The 20,792-nt window shown below is 56.1% G+C and overlaps 1 protein-coding gene across 1 annotated transcript in view; it reads left to right on the top strand.

The window, feature by feature from the left end:
- Smoc2 (SPARC related modular calcium binding 2) overlaps positions 1 to 20,792 on the top strand; it is a 145,962-nt gene that overhangs the window by 37,380 nt on the left and 87,790 nt on the right. The window contains exon 2 of the mRNA XM_027939443.2: positions 13,177 to 13,348. Within this exon, the coding sequence (XP_027795244.2) occupies positions 13,177 to 13,348 (172 nt within the window). The remainder of the gene's footprint in view (positions 1 to 13,176; positions 13,349 to 20,792) is intronic.

The raw sequence follows: 20,792 nt of genomic DNA, 5'->3' as shown, positions 1-20,792 counted from the left end.
GTGAGGTCTCGGTGGCCTGTGGGAGAGATGACACTCTGAGAGACAGCACCAGTCTCATGGCACCAAATGGGTGCATGGCCAGAGGCACATGTGTGTCCAGACCCGTCACTGGGAACCGTGTTTCCCACCTTGAGCGAGGCGCCACGTCTTGGCCTCAGTGCTGCCCTCTGTGCAGTGGAAGGTCCCTGCTGTCCTGACCCTGCGGTCATCAGCTGATGAAGTTTGATGGGACACGTCTCTGGTTGGAGTCCCAGGACTGACCAACAGCGGCTCACGTCCAGTTGTCGGCAGCAGCTGTGCTCACCAGCCACCTCTCCCAGGGCAGCGACTTGGTCCCTGTTGGCTCAGATGTGTCACTTTACAGCGTGGCCCTGTGCAGGGTGCCGTGTGTCTCTGCACAGTGAGGAGAGCACTGTTGTGGGTGACGTGCAAACGTGAAGTGATGGTCTGCAGAGCCGGAGGACAGCGCTCTGTTGGGAAAGGAGGCTCAGGGCGAAAGGGCGAGCCCTGGAAACGGAACCTGCGGTGAGCTTGGCTCTCAGCCACCGGAGATTTGAAGCTGTGCCGATTGGACGGGTCAATGTCGAATGTCAGGCGTACTGAATCCTAGTGAGCGGAGTGAGCTTTGGACAGACACATGGACAGCACGGACATAATTTTATTTTTTGGTAAAGTGTGTGAATCCTAGTTTTCCCCGTTAAATGGTGACTAAGAAAACCCATTCCATCTGGTTGATTTCATCAGACCTGTCTAGATTTTGGCTGTCTTCATGGTGGTTGTGATTTAATTGGTTCTTGCCATTCAGTGTCTTTTGACGAGAATTTCCAGAAGCCGCCTGTCAAAACACAGTGTTAGACGCTGTGCAGTAGCGTTTTTATAAACTCTGCCTGGTCCACACTGTGAGTTCAGCAACTTTGAGATATCATGAGCGTGGAGTCATCCCGAAGCCACTGGAGCTGCCCTAAATTGAAGCTTCTCTCTGTTTCCATTGCAAACCTCCTTGTTTTCCTGGTTTGACATTCTTCCAGGCATGTTGGGCTGAAGCTTGGCAGGTTTTCTAAATAGTTCTAGCAGATGTAGAGAAGGTTTTCCTCCTCGGAGTTCCAAGGGAATGCATCCTTCCAGGGGAGGCAAAGCAGCAGAGGACAGCCAGGCGGTTTGGTAGGTGGGAGCAGGCCCCAGCACCGGCTGCTCACAAGGCTGTAGGTCAGAAAGTGACTAGAACCAAGGGCAGGTGTCTTCTCTCCTCCCCTTCCCTAAAGAGCGCTTTTCTGACTCCAGTTGACATTTGCTAGGGTAAGAAGCCATCAAGATCCTCGTGGATAAAGGAGCACACACTGAAAAAGCTTCTTTTGTGTGTGCCCACGGTCTTTACAGATGCATGGGGAATCCATGCCTGGTATTTCCGAAGGTGATGTCTTTGACTTCCTCAGAATTAATGGATTTTTTGGGTCAGGGAAGCCCTAGGGCTTGGAACAGATGTAAATGGGGAAGCAGTTTTCCATCTCTATGTGTTTTGAGACTTTTGTGGTTGTTTATAAAGAAACAATAAGCCCAGGCCCCAGCTCTGTGCAGCTGAAGGGGAAGAAACGCGCTAGGAAGGCAGGTGCTGGTGCCCAGGAGTGGAGGGGAGGCTGGTTTAGCCGGAGTGCAGATCACTCTGGATTTGGTGCCATCTGCCAGCAAGCCTGGGGGACCCTTGGGGAGCTGCCCCCTGCTTTCACCAGCGTCCTGCACACAGCATGCCTGCGTGGCTGCCGCCTCATCACCTTCTTGGAGCAGTGGAGTGCCGGGCTCCTGTGCTGCCCTTCTGTGAGTCTCCAGGTGGGAGCTGAGGCCGGGTGTCAGGAGCTGAGGAAGAGACTTCCGATCTCAGACGCCATGTGTTGTGGCTCCATGGGTCAAGGGTGAGACCTCCATGAACCTGCCTGCCCAGCCCTTCCTTTCTGTCAGGTACCCCCGCCACCTGCAGGCTGTGGATTTGGACGTCTTGGGAAACCTGCCTTGGCGCCCGATACCACCTTCCCCTGACACTGGCTGGTTCCCACCAGGATCCTCCCAGAACACTGGGGCGTTGCTTCCCGGGCCGCTCCGTACACGGCTAACATTCAGCTTCTGTAAAGTGCATAGAATAGACGTGGTGCTCCCAGAACCTAGTGGAGAGCCAAGCACACATCCGCTCTATGGCGAGCCCTGGGACCAGCAGTGACCTGAGACACAATTGGTGAGATCACTGCTCCACGAAGGCCAGGCTGACTCCTAGGACAGTGTGACATCTCTGCTCCCTGCCACACGGAGTGAGCCCGGGACAAGGCTCCACCTGCTGATGGTCTGCCCCTGGTCACTTCCCATCAGCCTCTCTGCGCTTAGCTCTGGGCTGAGCAGTGGCCCGGGGACAGACAGCAGCAGCTCGGGTGGAGCCACCCCACCAGCCTCCTCTCTGACCGTCAACTTCTAGAGTGCCTTGGGAGTCCCCCCAACCCTCTCTGTTCCTTCCACAAAAATCTCCAGTTTCTCTTCTTCCTGTAATTAAAGCATTTCTCTTTCCTCTATAATTAAATCTATGAATTTCAAGATGCTTTTAACAGTCGTTCTTTTCTTGGCATTTGGATTTGTTTGGTCACCGAGCCTGGAGCTGAGCTTTCCTGGTGTTGTTCCAACTGTTCCTTTCTTTAGCATTTTATGGAAGAAACAGAAAGTAATTGCTACTTGCTTCTTGTTTCTAGGAAGCCCTGCCTGAAGGAGCAGTCTTTGAGGACAGAAAGATCTGCGCTGTCCAGAGCGGCAGCCACTACCCTAGGTGGCCACTGAGCACTCCGCAGTAGCCAGTGCCACCCGTGATGGAATGTGAAGTCCAGTTTCATTTCAGTTCTTCTAAATGTGAATGGCCCCATGTGGCCAGTGGCTTCTGTGCTGGAATGTGCAGGTCCAGGGAAATCTGTAGGTGTTGCACAGATTTCGGCTGCAGACTGAGCCCGAGTGACCCTGGCCCTGGTGTTCAGGGCAAGTGAACCAGGCGCTCTGCCCAGGGAGCGCCTGGGGGAGGGTGCAGGCCCCTGGGAGGTGTCGGCTGAAGGGCTGCAGAAGCACCGCATGAGTGCCTCCAGGCTTCCAGCACTTTCCACCTATCTCTGAGATTGTGCCCGTTGTCTCGGTATGGGTGATAGCGCAGGGGAGTGGTGTGGCTGCGCGGGGTCTCGCTGCTCCATCTCCAGTGCTGGGAAGAGACTGCTCTTGGCAGCGAGCCATGCCCCGGCTATCTCACAGAGTAAACAGAGACGGTTCAGAAATTCCAAGAATCTCTTTCTGCCTGCGAACCAAGGTGAGAGCGAAAGGATGCACTGTCCACGTCTCTGCCGCCCGTCCTGAGCAGCAGCCGGGCTCCTCGGGGAAGGAGAGGAGGCCCAGGAAGGCGGAGGGCGTGCTGTGCAGGGCCAGCGGGTCCCCGAGCCTGCTGCACTCCTCTTGCCCAGGCTCCCTTTCCGAGTCAGTCCTGTGGGTCAGGCGGACAGCAGAAGCCTGGAGCCAGCCCTGCCCCTCTGGAAGGGCCCAGCTGGAGTGCAGGGAGAGGCCCCAGTGGACAGCCCTTGTTGGGGTTCTCGGGGTCTCGCAGGCCAGCTGGGTGAGCTCTGGAGACATGCCTGCCAGGCTGTGCTGGCCCTGGGAGCCGCTCCAGCTGGGTGGACTGAGCAGTGTCCGCAGCCCCCAAGCCTTTTGTCCCCAAGGGACATCCACTGAGCCTGCCCCAAGGCCTGTGAGCCAAGGATTTGGGCCCTTTTGAGGGATCCAGACTTCTTCCGCGGATCCTCCTGCCTTGCTCCGTGGTGGTGGAGGGAGTCTCGTGGGACAGGAGGGATCTTCCCACTGCTCTGTCTTTCTCCAGGGCCCCGCTGCCTGCCCCAGTCACGGGGTCTTCCCCCATGGTGGGGACGCAGAGAGCTGACCTGCCAGTGTCCTTGTCAGGACGACCTGAGTGAATGACACCAGAGACCCCTGGCTTTGGGACTTTCGGGCCCTTGTCTCATGACCCTTCTTTAACAGCTGACGCTTAGTTACTTCCAGAAACTCCTGAGAGTGAGTTTTACCCCAGGAAGGGCGAGGGCTGTGCGCTGGACCTGGAGTGGCACGCTGAAAGCTCCGTGCCTGATGTTCAGAGGTGGGGCTGTGCCCAAGTGGGGCTGTCCATCACCAGGGCCCCAGCATTTGGATCTGTCTGACGGTCATTGATCCTGGAGTTGAGCTTTCCTGGTTTGTTCCAACCTCCCCAGGGGACCTCTCCATTCACAGCTGAGTGGACCTACCCTGGGAGGTGGTGGGAACTGCTGGAGGAAGTGGGCTCGGGCCTGCTCTGGGGATTGGGCCTTGTCCCTGGCCCCTTCCTGGCTCTCTCTCTGCCCTGCTGCCATGCAGAGCAGCTTCCCTCTGTCAGACCTTTCTGCCTTGGAAGTGGCTGACCATGGGCAGAAACTATGAGCTGAAATAAATCTTCCCTCGTCTAAGTTCTTTTCGTGCTAGTATTTGTCACAGCGTAAAAGGTTGATTGACACAGCAAGCCAGGGGGACACAGGGGAGCCATGCAGATGGAGGATGGGGGGTGGTGACGGTTGGCATGGTTCGAGGGTCTCCTGCATTTAGATGGACACACAGGGCTGGCCGTGCCTAGCCTTTGGGTAGAGACCAGACACCCGGCCTTTTCAGGATGTAGTCATCCGCAGTTCTCTGAACAGTGGAAAGGGGCCTGGGCATGTGAGCCTTCGCAGCTCCCAGGCCTCCTCTCCACGGGCAGCTTCTCTTCCTCTGTTTGAGTGGAGGGCATGGGGACCTCTCCGGGCTCCTCTCAGCACGGTTTCCAGAGAGGACCCGTCCTTCTGTCTCTCCATTTCCATCCTGTGCACAGGGCCCTTGGTGCCCACGGGTTCCCCGTTGGTGCCGCGTCTGCGAGGCTGGGCTGCGAGGCTGTCCGTGGAACCCTGCTCTGCAGGCTGCTCTGCCCCCTCCAACCTGCATTCTGTGTAATTGGCTCTACATGCTTTGGGATGAGCAGGAGCCTTAAGAAACTCAGCTGGGTTCCCTTTAGAGTCTCCTCATTAGGATCACATTTGATTTTAGGAAAGTAAAGACCACTTGGAAAATGCTGGCTGTCCATTTTGGGGGTTCTGGTTGAGATGGGAGGTGTCCCCACAAGCTCATGTGAGAGACAGTGCAAGAAGATTCACAGGGAGGCGGTTGGGTTACGAGAGCCTTGACGCAGCCAGCGTGTTCATGCCCTGGTGGGGCCGACGAGTGGTGACTGGAGGCCGGGGTGTGGTGGAGGAGGCGCGTCTCTGGGGTGCACCTTTCAGGTTCATGTTCTCTGCTTGTGGAGCAGAGCTCTCTCTGCTTCCTGGTGCCATGTTCCCGGCTGTTTCCCTCTGCCACACTCCACCACCATGACGTTCTGCCTCATCTCAGGCCCCGAGCAATGGAGTCTGCCTTCTATGGACAGAGACCTCTGACACCCTGAGCCCCAGTAAGCTTTTCCTCCTTGAAATCGCTCTTTTCAGGTCTTTTGGTCACATCAGCAAAAGATAAATGAATAAAAAAGCTGAATAGAACAGTTGAGCTGTTCCAGAAAGTGTTGAGGTCGTTAGGGAACTTGTGACTGTCACGCTGTAAAAGTACAGAGCTGTTTCTGTAATAGAGCAGAAGGGGTCGTGGGCTGTGGGCGCCTCCCTTGGATCTGTGTCCAAGCAGCATCGCCCTGTCTTCCTCCCTGTTTTCTGAGCAGGTGGCCGAGTAATACTCTTGTGGCCCTTTGAGTGACCTCTCCATAAGGGGCCACCGAGGACCCCATGCATTCCTGTGGCCTTCTCCTGCAGGCGGAGACTCCCGGGTTCCACCCTGGGTCTCTGAAGCGGGGGCTCTGGGGTGGAGACCGGATCCTGCTGCCCGGGACTGGTGCCCTAGTTCTCAGGACCTCGGACGCGTAGCACAGATGTGGTCCCTAGGACGTGGAGCCCAGGCGCATCCACTTATTCTAGGGCTGATGCTTTTATTTGCGAGGTCCTCTTTAACCTCTCCACCCTGGTCCTGGGTGGCCACTGCGGCACTGTGCTTGGCACGGGTCACTGCAGGTGGAGTTCCCCCAACTTTCTGTGTCAGACCTGACATGCTTGCTGGGTGCCATGGGGTCAAGGTCAGGTTTCCCCAGACACTGTCCTGCGGAGGATCCCAGGTGTGTCTGACTTCCCTTCACAGGTGAACACAGGGCCCACCCACTGCCCTGTCATATCCTCCGTGGATGATGTTTGAACGGCCTTACATGGAGTCCTCCCGCAGTCCTGTTGCAGCCCAGGCCACGTTCTCTGGCTCAGGAGCAGCACTGCCACAGCAGGCCAGGCCGTGGGTTGGACCCCGGGGGGCCCCGCTCACTAGCCAGGGAGCCACCAACCGTGAGTGGAGTGGGTCATGGCAGTACCTGGCGCAGGAGCTCTCAGGCTAGCGGAGATAAGGGTGTGCGCAAGAGCTCAGCATGAAGCCCATGCACCCAGCTGCAGGCAGGGAGCAGCCCCACCCTCCAGTCCTGAGAGAAAGCAGAAACAAGGGACAGGAAGTGGGGAGAAGAGCACGTCCGTCCTCCTTACAGTGCTTCCTGCCTGGTGTGCTGGCCCCTGCCGGCACGTCAGGTGGAAAGCACGTGCTCCTGCCGTCTGTCTGTGGAGCTCCCCACGGGCACTCCGGTGCCCTGTGTGCCTGCAGCTGGGCTCCCCAGCTCTCTCAGGCTCAGTTTCCAGTGAATACTCCTGTGTCAGTTTTGTCCAACGCGTTCTCTGCCACCCCCTCATAATTCCTCGGTGACCTGACATATGACTATAATAGGCTCTTCAGGCAGCGACGTGGATCGAGCATGACTGCAGGCCAGACACTGGGACTCCAAGGCCACAGGAGGAGCAGACTCTGCCCTTGAAGAGTGCCCATTCCAAGGGCGCAAGCACAGATGGTGGAGTGTCCTGTGCATTCTCCCACGTCTCCACCCTCGTGGTGTCACCAAGGCGTGGCCCGAGGAAACGTGGATGGTTAACATCCCTCTGGTAGGTCGCTCGATTCTCACTGGGCTCTGAGACAAGCAACGGATTCTTTTTGCAGCTGAACTTGTGATGACAGTCCCAAGGCCCAGAGAGCCCGTGCGGACACCTCAGGTGGTGCAGCCTCGCCTGCGAGAGGGGCAGCCCTGCTCCGCTTCAGTACCGTGGAGGAGTCGTCCACCCCCTTCTGCACTCCGTAGGGATGTGACTGGAGGTTGAGGAAGGCAGGCTTTGTTCATGCCAAGGATAATGCTTGCATAAAGTCACCATGGTTCACACGGCTCTTATTAGGAAAAATTCAGAATAATAAAGTTCCTACTGAGTCCCCAAGTAACCTAGATCAGGAACCGCAAATACCCGACGGCCCCCTTGAACTCTCTCCAAGAAGAACTAGCAAGAAGCAAACGTGTGTTTTCATCACTGAGCTGGACATTGATGTGGAGACAGAGACAGGGAAGGAAATAAGGAAAAGGAGATGTTTGGGGAAGGGAGGAGAAGGCCCTCAGGTGGAGCGGCCACACAGGGCCTGACTCTCACCAGGAGGACAGGCAGGCCGGCCGTGCCCAGCTGTGGTCAGGAATCTTCAGGTCTCCTCCTGGAACGGGAGGAGGAAGAAGAATCGGAATGAAGAGCAGGAGGGGGGCCAGGGTACCCACAGCCAGCACGTGTCCTGAAAGCCCTGTAAAACGTCCTGTGTCCCCTACAACAGACAGTAGCAGCAGCACGAGAAGAAAGGCAAAGCAGCCCGGCCTTTGTCTCCCCTCGGGTCTGGGTGCCCAGAGACCAGCTTCCTCTCCAGGTGGACATCCCCTGTGCTGGGCCCTGAGAGGGCTGCCCTCCAGCCCCCGCCTCATCCCGTCTACTGCCTGCAAGTGTCTGGACCCCTGTCCCGTGGCGGGTGTCACCTGCTCTGGCCGACCCCTGGTTTTCTTTCCTGGGCTCCTTGGGAGACCGCCTCTTCCTCGCCTTCTAGCTCCCTGCTGTCTACTTGGCTTTCTCCCTGGGGGTCCTCATGAACAGGAGGGCCACTTAGGGTCATGTGATGGGCCGGGAGTCCCTCTGGAAGGTGCCGGTGCCCTCCGTGTGGTGTGCCCCGGGCCCCCTTTCACCTCCACTGGGGTCTTTACGGAAGAGGCACGGTTGTCACCACAACCCCATTACAGCTGCAGAGGCCAAGTCTCAGGGCCAGGCGAGCGTCCAGGGCCACTCCAGGTCAAGGCCTCCATGAGCCCGGGGTGCCGGCAGCCATCACTGTTCCTGGGCCCTTGGCTGGGTCCCCAGTTTCCTCCGTCCTGTCGTGTTCAGCAGGTGGTTCTTACCCAGAAGCTTGCTCTTGGCCTTTGAGTTCCTGCAGGTGCCCAGCACATGTAGGGAGGGTGGACGGAGCCTGCCGACCACTCTTGCTGGCGATGCCTGCTGCCTCCCTGCCCGCGAGGGTTGCACTGGGGTCCTCAGCCTGTGAGGACGGCGCTCCCTGTGGGACACCCTGTTCCCGTGGCTTCCCTCCCCGCCTGACTCCCCTGAAGATGAGACGGATCGGGAGCCTGTGCCCCCGACTTTAGGGTGACCCTCCTCCTGGTGAAAGAGTCAGGCCCTGTGTGGCTGCTCCACCGAGGGCCGTGCATGTGATGGGGCAAATTCCCAGAAGCCCTTGCTCACCTGTGTGACACCCCTTCCCTCCTTCTCCCAGTGGCCTCGAAGGCAGGAGGGAAAGTGGCCCACTCTCAATGTCAGGCAAGGGGGCGGAGCCTCGGAGAAAGGGCAGGATTGCAAGTGCATGAGCTTCCCTGACGCTCAGTCCACTGCTTCAGGACCCATCGGACTTGCTGGCCCAACTCCGGCTTGCTGATGGTGCTGCGTCAGGAGTGGCCACCAGAGTCTGGTTTTAACTGGCACTTCCACAGTTGTGCCATTTGTCCCAGTTCGCTAAGAATCATCTGTGTCAGTTAGCTCTCCGTTCCTGTGACAAAGTACCTGGGAAGATCAACTTCAGATGAGGAACGGCTCATTTTGGCCGAGTGTGTGAGAGGTTTCAGGCCACGGTTGCTTGGCCCTGTCGCTTTGTGTGTAGGAAAAAATGGTGTAGGTGGGTGGCAGAGGAGGCTGCTTACCCAATGGCAGCTGGTAAACAGAGAAGGGAAAGGGCCAGGGGTCCAACATGGGCGTGCCCTCAGTGACCACAGCGGCTTAAGGTCCCATGGCCTCCAATAGCATCACCCTGAGGACTGAGCCTCTACCAAATGGCCTCTGGGTGATGCAGGGACCCAACCATAGCAGTACGAGAACACCGCCCTGGACAAAGGCCAGATTCTGCCAGTGGCTCGGGTTGGCATCACCTGGGTGTTGTAGTACGAGATCGTGCCACTCAGGATGCTCAGATGCAGGAAGGAGCCACTGCCCCGTCCCTCTTCCTGCTGATGCTTTTCATTGGCCACCTGAGCTTCCCCTCCCCAAGGTGGCTCCAGCCCATGCACAGGTCTGTGGGCCGCTTGCCACCATGACCCTGTGTGAAGAAAGGGTCCCTTCTTCCTGGTTTCTGTGTGTGGCTTTTCCCACGCTGGCCTCCACTGACCTGCCTCCCGAGCTCCTGTGCCTCCTGTCTTCTCTGGCTTCCTGAGATGTCTCTTAGGAAGCAGTATGTCCCCAGCCGGTCCCTCGGCCAGCCCCCCAGCCCGTGTGCTCCCCTCCTATGACACAGCAGTGACTTGTGGACCTGCTCCCTGCAGTCTGGCCTCTAGCTCAGCTGGACAGGGCCTTCATCCTGGAGCCCAGTGACGGCCTCCAGCAGAGAGCCGTGCCTGGGTGACTGCACGTAAGCTCGGTTCAAGTGGGTTTGGCTTGTGAGCCAAGGGGGATGAAGAGGCTTTGTTCTTGGCTGGGGTGTGGGGGAGGCAAGGCCTCTGGGGCACAGAAGCCAGGTGACTCAGGACAGGCACAGAGCACCAGTGAGTGGAGAACCTGGCGGCTCATGGGGCCGGTGCGGGCAGCCAGCTGTGTCCCCTGTGCCGCTTCAGCTGGGGGCTCTGGAGTTGGGAACCCTTTCCTGAAACCCCCAGAAGATCAGGCTTTGGGGTGGAGACGAGCTCTTCCGGGAAGGCTGGGGTCTGCTTCCCTCCTCTGGTCTGACGTGGCTGCCTTCCCTATCATTCACGCCCCCCAAGTGGCCAGGTCCGGGCAGGGCCACCATGCTGTCCTAGAAGTCTGGCTCCTGGGAGTCGCCTCCTCCCCAGGGCAAGTGAGGGCATGGGCTGTCTGTTCAGGCCCGCTGTCGAGGAGCTGCCTGCTTTGAGAATCCCACAGACACAAACACATCAGCTTTGCTCTGTGTTCCAGGGAACTGTCCCCATGTCTCCTGTAAGTTATCTCATGGCACGGTCCCCGAGCGGGCCTCTTCTGCCCGCGGCAACAGGAAGTTGAGCTGTGTTGCAATGTGGAGAGTGTTTTGACCCGTTTCTTAACGGGCTTGATTTTGTTATAGTCTTTGGTTTGGCTTACACCCAGACATTGATTAAGAGAGACAAAGGCAATGTCTTTGATCCCATATTTGACCCATGCTCTTCCAACACACGGCTGCTGGCGTCCACAGAGGCAGCTGGGCTGGGCCTGTACCTTCCTCACACCTGCTGCCCTCACACCTGTGCAAACAGCTTGCTCTGGGAAAGCAAGAACCGGGAATTCCCTGGAATCCAGGTGGGCTTTCCAAAGGTAAAGTTGCTCAAGGCCCAATTGATTTCATTGTAAACCTGGCCAAGTGCTTTCCATCCTGAGTCACTTTGAAGACCCTCAATGAAGTTCTTTCAACAAACAGTGAATTCTATAGAAGGAGAATATTTTATTTTTTAGTGTTTGTAGTAGGTTCTGTTTATTAAAGAACACAACTTAGTTTTAGTAGTTTATTTTTTCATGCACCCTCTCCCTAGAATTTAATTGATGTTAAGATGGGAAGGGAAAAACATGTGCATAGTGTGTGTGATCCTGTTCTGTGAAAGGACACTCCCGCTGTCAGGCCCCACCACAGCACTCAGCATTGTGCTCCAATTCCAAACACTTGAATGCTAGACTTTTTCTTAAGACAAAACCAGAGGTGTTCTTTCTCCAAGGAGAGGATGGTAATTACAGTCTCACCTAAGTCCTCAGCATTTCCTCACTTAGCGTTTCAGGAAGTGTGAATAGACCACCGCAGAAACCTGGAAATCAATGGGATTTGGGCAATTCCCTCTTCCATCTCAGGCAGGCGCTGTCTCTGGGTGGCTCGGCTCCCAGTCAGGGCACCTGGGCTGGGCTGCTGCTCCCCGGGACCCTCCCTGTTCCTGTTCTCTCGAGGTGTAGAGCAGTGCTACTCTGGGCAGGCAGGGCCTTGGGGACTGGTCTGCGGAGGAGTCCCCCTGCTGCTGGAGTGCCCACAGACCTCCTGCCCTGGGGTGAGCGTCCCAAGATGCAGTACCCAGGCCATCACCTCCGAGCACCTGCCGGTCACACTACCTGCCCCCAGGGAAGCCGTCCCCGCCAGAAGGCAGTGATCTGTCCCCTGGCTACCAGCTGCTTCTGGTTGGAATAAGTGTGAGTCGTTCTAGCAGATGGTGGTATCTCAGGAAAAGTTAGCGCCTGATGCTTGAAGCTGGACTCTCTGGAAACTAGGTCTCCCCTGTGGAGGGGAAGGTCCAGCCTGGTCCAGTGTCTCCCCAGTTGCTGGTCCAAGCCTCTACCCCAAACCCAGGAAATGGCCACTGAAGAGATGTCTCCCGAGCTCCATAAGGGGCATGCTTAGGTGCCGTTAGCCACAACACATGTGCTGCCCTTCTTGCGTGCCATAGCTCCCCAGTGGGTATCTTGTTGGTCCCGTGGCTCCGATTCCTGTTTTAGCATTTGGTAACCTCCCAGAGTGACCCTGGATGCTCAGCCTCCAGCAGGAGTCCCACTAGCTTTCTAAGGAGGGGAACTTCGTGAACTGGAGAATTTGCTTTTCCTCTTACTGACAGGGAGCAAGACCAAGGGACCCCGGCATTTGCTAAATCCTGATTCTATGTTCCTTTCAGTGTAGATGAGGAGTGTGGGTGGTCACTTTTTACCAGAGCTCTCTGCCTCCACTGATAGGGCAGACTGAGCCAAAGTGCCAAAAACCCTGCTTGCACATATGATGCTCGGGAGGCCCACACACCACCTGGTCACCAGGTGACCACAGCTCTGTGCTCTAGTCTGTCTTTGAACACTGCTTAAGGTTTTCCTTTGAGCATTGCTAACATTCCACAGGCCAGAGACGATACCTGGTGGCCGCTGATGTCGCATGGCCCAGGCTCGGGACAGTTCCATTTGTCATCTACAGACACCTACCGTGTGGTCCACGAGGTGTCTTTGCGTCTGTTATGTTGTCTGGCATGAAGTAGGACCAGACTGGGTGGGAAGGGTTGGGTAGGACGTCCAAGGAGAACAGGCAGAGGCCAGCAGGGGCTGCAGCCGAGTCTTCCCTGGGTTTGCCGAGGACCCGGGTGGGAGGCGGCCCCCTCGGTCCCCTTCCTCAGTGTGTTGCCCTTCATGCAGCAGGGGAGGGGAGAGCATGCAGGTCCCAAGTCATAGCCACAGAAACACCAGCTCCCTGAGGGGCACCAGGTCTCATCATCTCAGTGTTCCAAAGGGGAACACTCCCAGATTCTGGGAACGCAGGTGAAGCTGTGCAGGTCAGTTGAAGGAGGGAGGATGACCTTCCAATTCCTAACAGTGCAGGTCCCCAACACGTGGGACTTCCAGAAGAATGAGCAGCGCGGTCGGTTCTGAAGGAAGCTGAAAAGTGGGGGTGCCAGTCGGAAGAAAGGCCTGCTGCTCAGACTAGAGCAGAACACGGCGAGTCCCCTGGCAGAGCCAAAGCAGGTGCGCAGGCCATCTTGGATCAGATGTCAACTGTGGGCTCAGGGAATTAGAGTAGGGCTGTTGAGACAGATGGTGGCTTGGACATTTAAAGAGGTTCCCGGGACATTTCTGTGGGTGGTGGGCACTGAGCGGTGGTACCCCTTGGTATTTCATTCCTTGACCTTCTGTGGCCCGAGGCGACCTGTTTCCTGCTGCCTGACAGAGCAGAGCAGTTATATCTTGCTTTTTTTTTTTTTTCTCCCCAAAGTTTTTGAGAGTCGATCAAGATAAAGACAGAGATTGCAGCCTGGACTGTGCGGGCTCTGCTCAGAAACCCCTCTGTGCGTCGGATGGACGGACCTTCTTATCCCGCTGCGAGTTCCAGCGTGCCAAATGCAAAGACCCTCAGCTGGAAATTGCTTACCGGGGAAACTGCAAAGGTAAGCCCCCTTGATGGTCCGTGTATAGACCGTGGAGCTGTCGTTAGAACACGTGCCTGTGTTGCTTACTCTCACATCTGCTAAAAGTTTATATTGAAAGGCTAAAGAATTTTTTGTTTATAGTTTTTTTGAGCATGTGAAGGGTGAAGAGTGATTCTGTGAATTTCAAAGTAGAGTCATTTGAAAATTACTTAATGCTTTTCTTCTTAAAGTGTTCTGTGCTGTCACGAAACAAATCTATCCAAGTGTTTTATAGACTTCCCTGATGTCCCTCGCCCAAGTTCACTGTTGGGTATTTCACTCTTCCTGGGTGCTCTCAGGTGGGTGCTCAATAGCACCTGTGTGGTTCCTCGCAGGTGTTAGTGGTGATTTTACTCCTGTGACATTCACTCTTCTTGACCTGGGATCTCACCTAGAGCTAACACTCCTGCCTGGAGCAGCACGCTGAAATGCTGCCCACGTTAATGAAGGGTTTGATGCAGGGAAAGATACTGGTGTTTCAAACACAAACAGAATCGCTGCACAAAGAGATCTGCCTCCTTTTTCTTTTTCTCTGGGAAACAAGACCACACAGGCTGGAGCAGCCTCTGGGTGGTGTTCGGGTCGCTTGGGGATCAGCCCCCGCAGTCCTCCTGGCTGAATAAAGCTCAGCCAGGGGCACAATGTCGGGCGTAGCTGACCAGGTTTGGAAAGCACTTGCTCCTCCTTTCATGAAGCAGCACACCAGGCCGATGGATCGGTGCTGCTGTTCCAGACTAAGGCAGAATGTTGCCACCTTCTTTATCCCTGAGAGCCCTCCCTATGGTCCAGACTCAGAGTAGTGGCTCCCAACAGAGGGGCGACCAGCATGCCCTCTGGAGCCTGACCTCGGCACAGTGGCATACCTTCACTCTGTACACGTTGGTGTGTCCTGTCTGCAGACACTCGATCTGGAGCCTGGACTTCCTCTTAGCATGTGCATGTGGCTCTGCCCACGACTGATGGTTACACATTATCAAGGACATTTTCTGTTGTCATGGTTTGTTCAAAGTTATTCTTTGGGACATGTGGCATTTAAAGGCTACAGAAAGGCTTGATCCATGTAGCTGGGCAGGTAGGTCTTCCAGGAAGAGTCCTGGGAAGGTCCTTCTACTCGTGAGGGTGTATGAGAGAATGATACTCCTGAGACCAGAGTCCACGGTAGGTGCTTTTCCTGAAATGTTAACAGACTCGTGTTTTGTCCTCTTGTGCTAAGAGAGCTATGACAATCCAGGCAGAAGCCAATCTGAGGGTCCTATCACCAGGAGCAACAGGTGGGGTTGGGAGAGAAGGTGGAGCCAGGTTGTGGCAGACGTGGTTGGATGAAAATCCTGGCTGAGTACCCACACCGCCTTGCCCCTATGCACCTACGCTACACCTTCAGCCAGGTGTTCCCAGGCTGCAGATGGACTAGTACCATCAAGGTCAGTCTGAGTTTGCTAAATCAGGATGTGCTTCTGAAGGGACGAGACCAGCCACTTTCAAATGGGAACTGTAATCTGGATTCACTCATTAACCTCAATATGCTCTTGGGTTTGCAAAGAAAAAAATGTAATAAAGAAAGAATTTTATTTATACTTTTAATCAGCATGCTACAGGGGAAGGTAGGAGAGGCCCAGGACTGGCCATTCCTGAACACCTGGGGACTGACCACACCTGAATACCTGGGGACTGGCCATACCTGAGCGCCTGGGGACTGGACATACCTGAGCACCTGGGGACTGGCCATACCTGAACGCCTGGGGCTGCTGGAGGTGGCCAGCCCCTCAGTTCACTGGAGGACTCCAGAGCTCAGTGTGCCCCAGGGAGCCAGGCACTGGGGTCCACACCTCTCTGAAGCAGGTGACTCTTGCTGAGAACCATCTCCTAGGCCTGAGGTAGCTCTAAAGGGTTGGACAGAGCTGGGGGCTGAAGGCAGAGGTCGGCTGGCTTTGCAAACCACCTCGGTACAGAGAGACAGTTCCCCGGGCAGGGCATGTTCTTCAGACTGCAGCCCAGATAGACAAAAGCTGCCCCCCGGAGAACGTGTTGAAGGGAAAGAACTATCATTTTTATTGTACAAAGCAAATACTGTTCTCAAATTAAAATTTTAGCAGGGAAAATAGTTTTAAAATGTTAAAATACAGTTAGGAAATACTTTCTTTAGAAAATATCTATAAAAATGAAGATGAACATAATACAAATTAAAGCATTGAAATTATTCTATCCAATTACATATGGCTATCTACAACAAAATAATTGGAAATTTGATTTTAGAAGTTGCAGTCCGTGCTCTGACTTCCTTGGTGGTGGTGGGGGAAGTGGGTCATACCATATAAGATAAATGACTTTTGGCAAATGACAAATTATTTTTTCTCCCTAAGCATCCATTCTGACCCACAGAAATGAGCAGAACATAACTTATTAAATGTCATCTACCTGAAGTTCCAGATTCCCTATCAGTATTTTGTCCTCGTAACATTCTTCTTGGTGGGCATTGAGTTTCGGCATTCTGTTTTCCATCTCTTTGGTGGCATCGCGGATGAAGAGCCACACATGTGTCTCCTGCCCACTGAGGAGGGTGCTCTGCGGGCAGCTCAGCTCTCTGGGTCTAACATCATGTTGTTGGCTCAACCTGGGCTCCTTCAGCAGGTTCTGAGAAGGCACTTGGTAGGAACAAACCCACCAGCTCATCTTCTGCCTAAGGACCAGCCCCTGCAGAGATGCAGCGTCGCTCTCCAGCAGGAAACCCCAGGAGTCTTTTTCTCTCCCTCTGTTGGGCCTCTGTGGTCCTTGGGGAGAGGGCCCTCTAAGCATCAGACTTTCACGCAACATCTTGGAGGCCGGGAGCTAGCTGGCCTCCTCCGAGGAGGAGGTCTTCAGTGGTGTTTTCTGTTGGATCCCAGATGTCCACACCACCCAACCTGTCCCCAGACCGTCTCTGGAGGTGGGGTGCTGGGCCCAAGGTGGCAGGACACCGTGCACGCCTCAGGGACAGGCACGCGGCCTGTGTGGGTGTGCTGAGGGCTGCTTTGCTATTTAATGCCCAGTGGCACCTGCGTTTCTGGGGCTGTCAACACTGGACCTCCAGATCCTTGACCCACCTGGCTTCCTACAGCTGATGGGTGCAGAAAAACTGCTTATTTCTCTATTGACAAAGAATAAGGCTGCCTACTTATTTAGAAAGATAATGTTCATTTAAGGAGTGTTTTTCAAACCGCAGGACACACGCCCACCAATAATGGGCTTCACTCCACCTTCTGCTTCTCCAACCACAGACCCCTTCCCTCTGAGAGATCTCACACCCTTACTGAGAAGGACTGTGGTTCTGCGTGATTGTCCTTGGGTTTAGGTGCTTCCCCTCAGGCGCAGTGTGGCCCTGGGTGTAGAAATCAGAGTGAGGTGCGTCCATCCACACAGGGCACTCTCCTGTCCCCCTCGTGTTTGAGTCCTGTGTGCCCAACCTGTGATGAAGACTCAGGTGTGATTCTGCGCCATGGCTGCCCTCCCCTCCACCCTGTGCTGCAGAAGGTGGCAATTTAAGGGTGAATGTGAAGACCAGAGATGCTCCTGGAAGCCTTGGCTCGTGAGAGCGGGTGCTGAGGGCATGGTGGGGCCTCGCCACCTGTCAGGATGGCTGGGTGTGTTCCCCTTGGCCACGTTCCTGGAGAGAACCCCAGGCAGACGTCCTGCTGAAGGGCTGTGTGGGGGCCGTCGGGGCAGCTGGTGCTGGCTGTGGCCTCTCAGGACGGGAGTCTGAGGGCCTCCGATAGAGGCCAGAATCTTCCTCAAGAGGAAGGGTGGACTCTCGCTCCCCAGGGCCTGGTTTCCTGGGTGGTGCCTCTGGCCCTTGGTTTGCAGTACCCTGAAGGGTGGAGTCACTCTTTCTGTCGGGGGATTTTCGACGTGGGTGTCCCTCGCAGCCTGGTGTTGACTTCCTGGCACCTGTCCCCGGCCTGCCTTCCTGGATAGCTGCCTCTGTTGCCATTTTCATTCACTTCATGGAAGAAATTCAATGCTGTAAACTTGTGACCCCAAAATGGTGATGGAAATGGACAAGCAAATCAGGGGTACCCCCCAGCAGGCTCATCAGCCAAAGGGATGTGCTGAGGACAGTGCCCAGGCGGCTGCAGGTCCCCAGTCCTGCCTCCTCGGTGCGGCAGCCACCTGGTAGCCAGGCAGGACTTGCTCAAAGAGAGGGCCAGCTGCGCATCACACCCCGAAAGACAGCCAGCTCCATGCTGGGGCTGCCCTGGACAGGGCTTGGTGTCAGGGTGGGCCCCTTGCGGGGCCTGGGTCTCAGGGAGCAGGACCTTGGTATGGGGGGGTTCCTTCCCACAGGCTGCTCTGCACTGCCCAGCCTTTCCCACATGCTCTTGGAGGCCAGCACTGATGGACCTGCACTGCCCGGCCGTGGGAGGGTGACCCTGAGCCCTGGGTCTCGAGGCCAGGCAGGGTCTTGGCTCCATCCTCTCAGAGCTTAGACGCTGCACGTTGTACAAGACCCAGTTAAGCCTCCCTCCCTGGAGGTGGAGCAGGGGGCAGCTTCCTCTGTCCCCCGGCCTCCCTGGAGGCAGTAGGAGTAGCCGCCCTGCCTTTGACGGAGCTACTGCTGGTGCCCCCAGAAAGCCCAAAGCTGCTGCTGATGTCAGTATTTTGAGGGCACTTTCACATTTTTGGTGGGTGACAGTTCTGCGGGCTTGTCTCTTTTAGATGTCCTAGTTTGGAAGCAACAATTAAAATACTTGAGTCCCCATTTGATGTGATGGGGTTAGTGTTTCTGCATCTCATATCATGATCTAACCAGCGACCTGGACTAGAGTGGCAGTGGGTTACAGGGTGGATTTTTCTCACATTTTCATAGAAATTTGTGGAACTTGTTTCTTCAGAACTCAGCAAACACATTAATATTCTTCTTTTGATCTGAGACCAGTGGAACTTTCTTCTTAATAAAATTTCTGGCATTTAATTAAAAAGGCAAAAAAGAAAAAAAAACAGGGTGGGGGTCGTGTGCCAGGAGGCCTCGGGACTGTTCTGAGATTTCTGGAAACTGCCTCGCAACAGATGCCCACAGAGTGGCTTCCTGGGAGCGTCCCAGGCCCGAGCTCAGGGAATGGGGCGTGTGGAGGGCCTCCAGGTCCTTCCTGCTGCTCACCACTGTCCTCGCTGCTGCCTCCCACCTCAGTCTGGGCCCCTGAGCACCCAGTGCCCACGGCGCACCCAGGGTGTGTGGCACTGGTGCTGGGCACGGGAGGCCGGGGCACAGGCCCCTCCCCGTCGGGGAAGGAGTGGACGTTGTCCAGTCACCCTTAAGATGAGGTTGTGAGCTCCTGCCTTTTGCCTGTGTGGACGCCAGAGTGACACCTGCGAGTCTGCACTGTCACGTGATCATTGTCATCACAGGGAGAGGTATCGATGGGCCCTCATCCAGGTTTGGCTGCAGGGCCCAGAGCCGGGCGGTCTTCCTCGAGGACCCAGCGTCATGGCCCACTGCACTGCCTCCCTGAGCCGGGCAGGTGTGTGGGTCTGACCTGTCTCTGCCTCTGAAACCAGGAGCCAGATCCTGCAAATTCTCAGGATCCCTCCTGTCTGAAGACTCCGTTGCCCTGCAGGTGTCTCCAGCAAGCCTCAAGCCAGAGATCAGAGGGACAGGTCAGGAGCTGAAGTAGGGCACGCTGTGTCACCAAGGGCACCTGCAGCATCTCCTGAGGGCTATGCGCCAGGCATGGCCCTAGAGCTGTCTCCAGAGAAACTGGCATGTGGTGTGTGCGTGTGAGCAGCATTCGTGTGAGTGCTTGTGAGTGTGCATATGTGTGAGTGTGTGAGTGTGCCTGTGTGAGTGCTGGTGTGAATGAGTGTATGTGAGTGTGAGTGTATTCGAGTATGAGTGAATGTGTGTGTGTGAGTGTGCACATGTGAACGTGAGTACGTGTGAATGCTGGTGTGAATGAGTGTGAGTGTGCCTTGTGTGAGTGTGCATGTGTGTGTGCCTTTTTGTGAATGTGTATCTATGTGTGAATGTGTGTGTGTACTGGTGTGAGTGTAACCCTATGTGTGAGCGTGAGCACATGTGTGCACATGTACTGGTATGGCTGTGTCTGTGTGTGCATGTAAGTGTGAGAGCAAAAGTGAGTGTGAGCGTGTTTGGGTGGCTGGCATGTTGGGAGTGAGTGGGTGCGGTGTGCGGGTGTACAGGGGTCCTGGCGTGATGGGTGAGTCTCTTCCAGACACGCTGCCCTCGCCGGCCCTGGTGCCAGGAGAGCGGCTGGGAATCGTGCTGTGTAGCCCTGGGAGAGCAGCAGCAGGGGCTCCCGCCTCGGGCGATGGTGGCAGGAAGCACAGGGTCCTTCCTCTGGGCCCTCCTCTGCTCTCTTCGGGGGCTGTGGCCTTAGGGCAGCACGACCTCAGCTCTTATGGCCAGTGGTGACAGCTGCACTTCCCGTGGGCCTCTACACTTCCCGTGGGGGGCCTTGGGGCGCTCACACACTGACCTGTTCTGGGGTGTCGGGAGCGTTGTCATCCTCGTGGGGACACGTGGCAGCCACGGCTCCTTGCAGAGACAGCACCTGTCTGAAACCTCACGCACAGGGAAGTGGCTTGCCGTTGGCTCCAACTTTTCCTCTGCCGTTGGGCACCCCCAGTTAGGCTCTGGGGGGTTAGTTGTATTTTGTTCTGCCTCTGCGAATGTAAATGAGGATTGAGCCCCTGCCCCGGCTCTGGGGTCCGTGTTCTTTGTTGTCGCGGAGCTGTACAGGGGCTGGCCACTATTGGGAGACACTGCCCGGTGCATTTGCTGGCCCTGGTGGAGGCCCTGCCTGGCACCCTGCTGACTGCTCTCCCAGTCTGGTCTTCAAAACCACACGCAGGTACAAGGTTACAATTCTGGAACTCGGCGTCTGCCTCCTCTTGGTGCAGTGAAGAGAGGCCTCTGCTCCAAGGCGGTCCTGTCTGTGGCCCCCCACAGGGGAGTGCAAGTTGCATACCAGCTGCCCTCGCTCGTTCCACCCATGTGCGATGCCAGCCCAGTCTGTGCCAGGCTCAGCCTGGGCCACGGAAAACAGGACTGCTCTTGACCCCAGGAGTCCCTGTGGCCACCCCCTAGCTGTGAGCACGCAGTGGTCTACCATCAAGCTTGTCCACGCCCAGAGGAGCCTTGCTTCCCTGTCACGTGATGGACAACAAAACTTTCACCTGTTCACCAAAGGTTCCGCCTGCTCCGAGGCCAGGGGCACTGCCGTGGTGCTGCCCTGCATCTCAGAGGGCCAGGGGAGGAGAGGGAGGGAGACCCGGCCTGAGCCTGCGGCGGTGGCCAGGAGCCCGAGGCAGCTCCCGGGCCTGGGGCTGTCTCGAGGCCTGTCTAGCCTTGGCCAGCTTCCTCGGCCATCCTTGACTAATCCTTTTAATTGCTGCTCTCCAAAGTCCCTCTGCGGGGAACATTCGGCACAGC

This window comes from Marmota flaviventris, chromosome 6 (genome assembly GCF_047511675.1).
Source record: "Marmota flaviventris isolate mMarFla1 chromosome 6, mMarFla1.hap1, whole genome shotgun sequence".
Classification (NCBI taxonomy): domain Eukaryota; kingdom Metazoa; phylum Chordata; class Mammalia; order Rodentia; family Sciuridae; genus Marmota; species Marmota flaviventris.
This window is presented reverse-complemented; position numbering and strand designations above follow the sequence as displayed.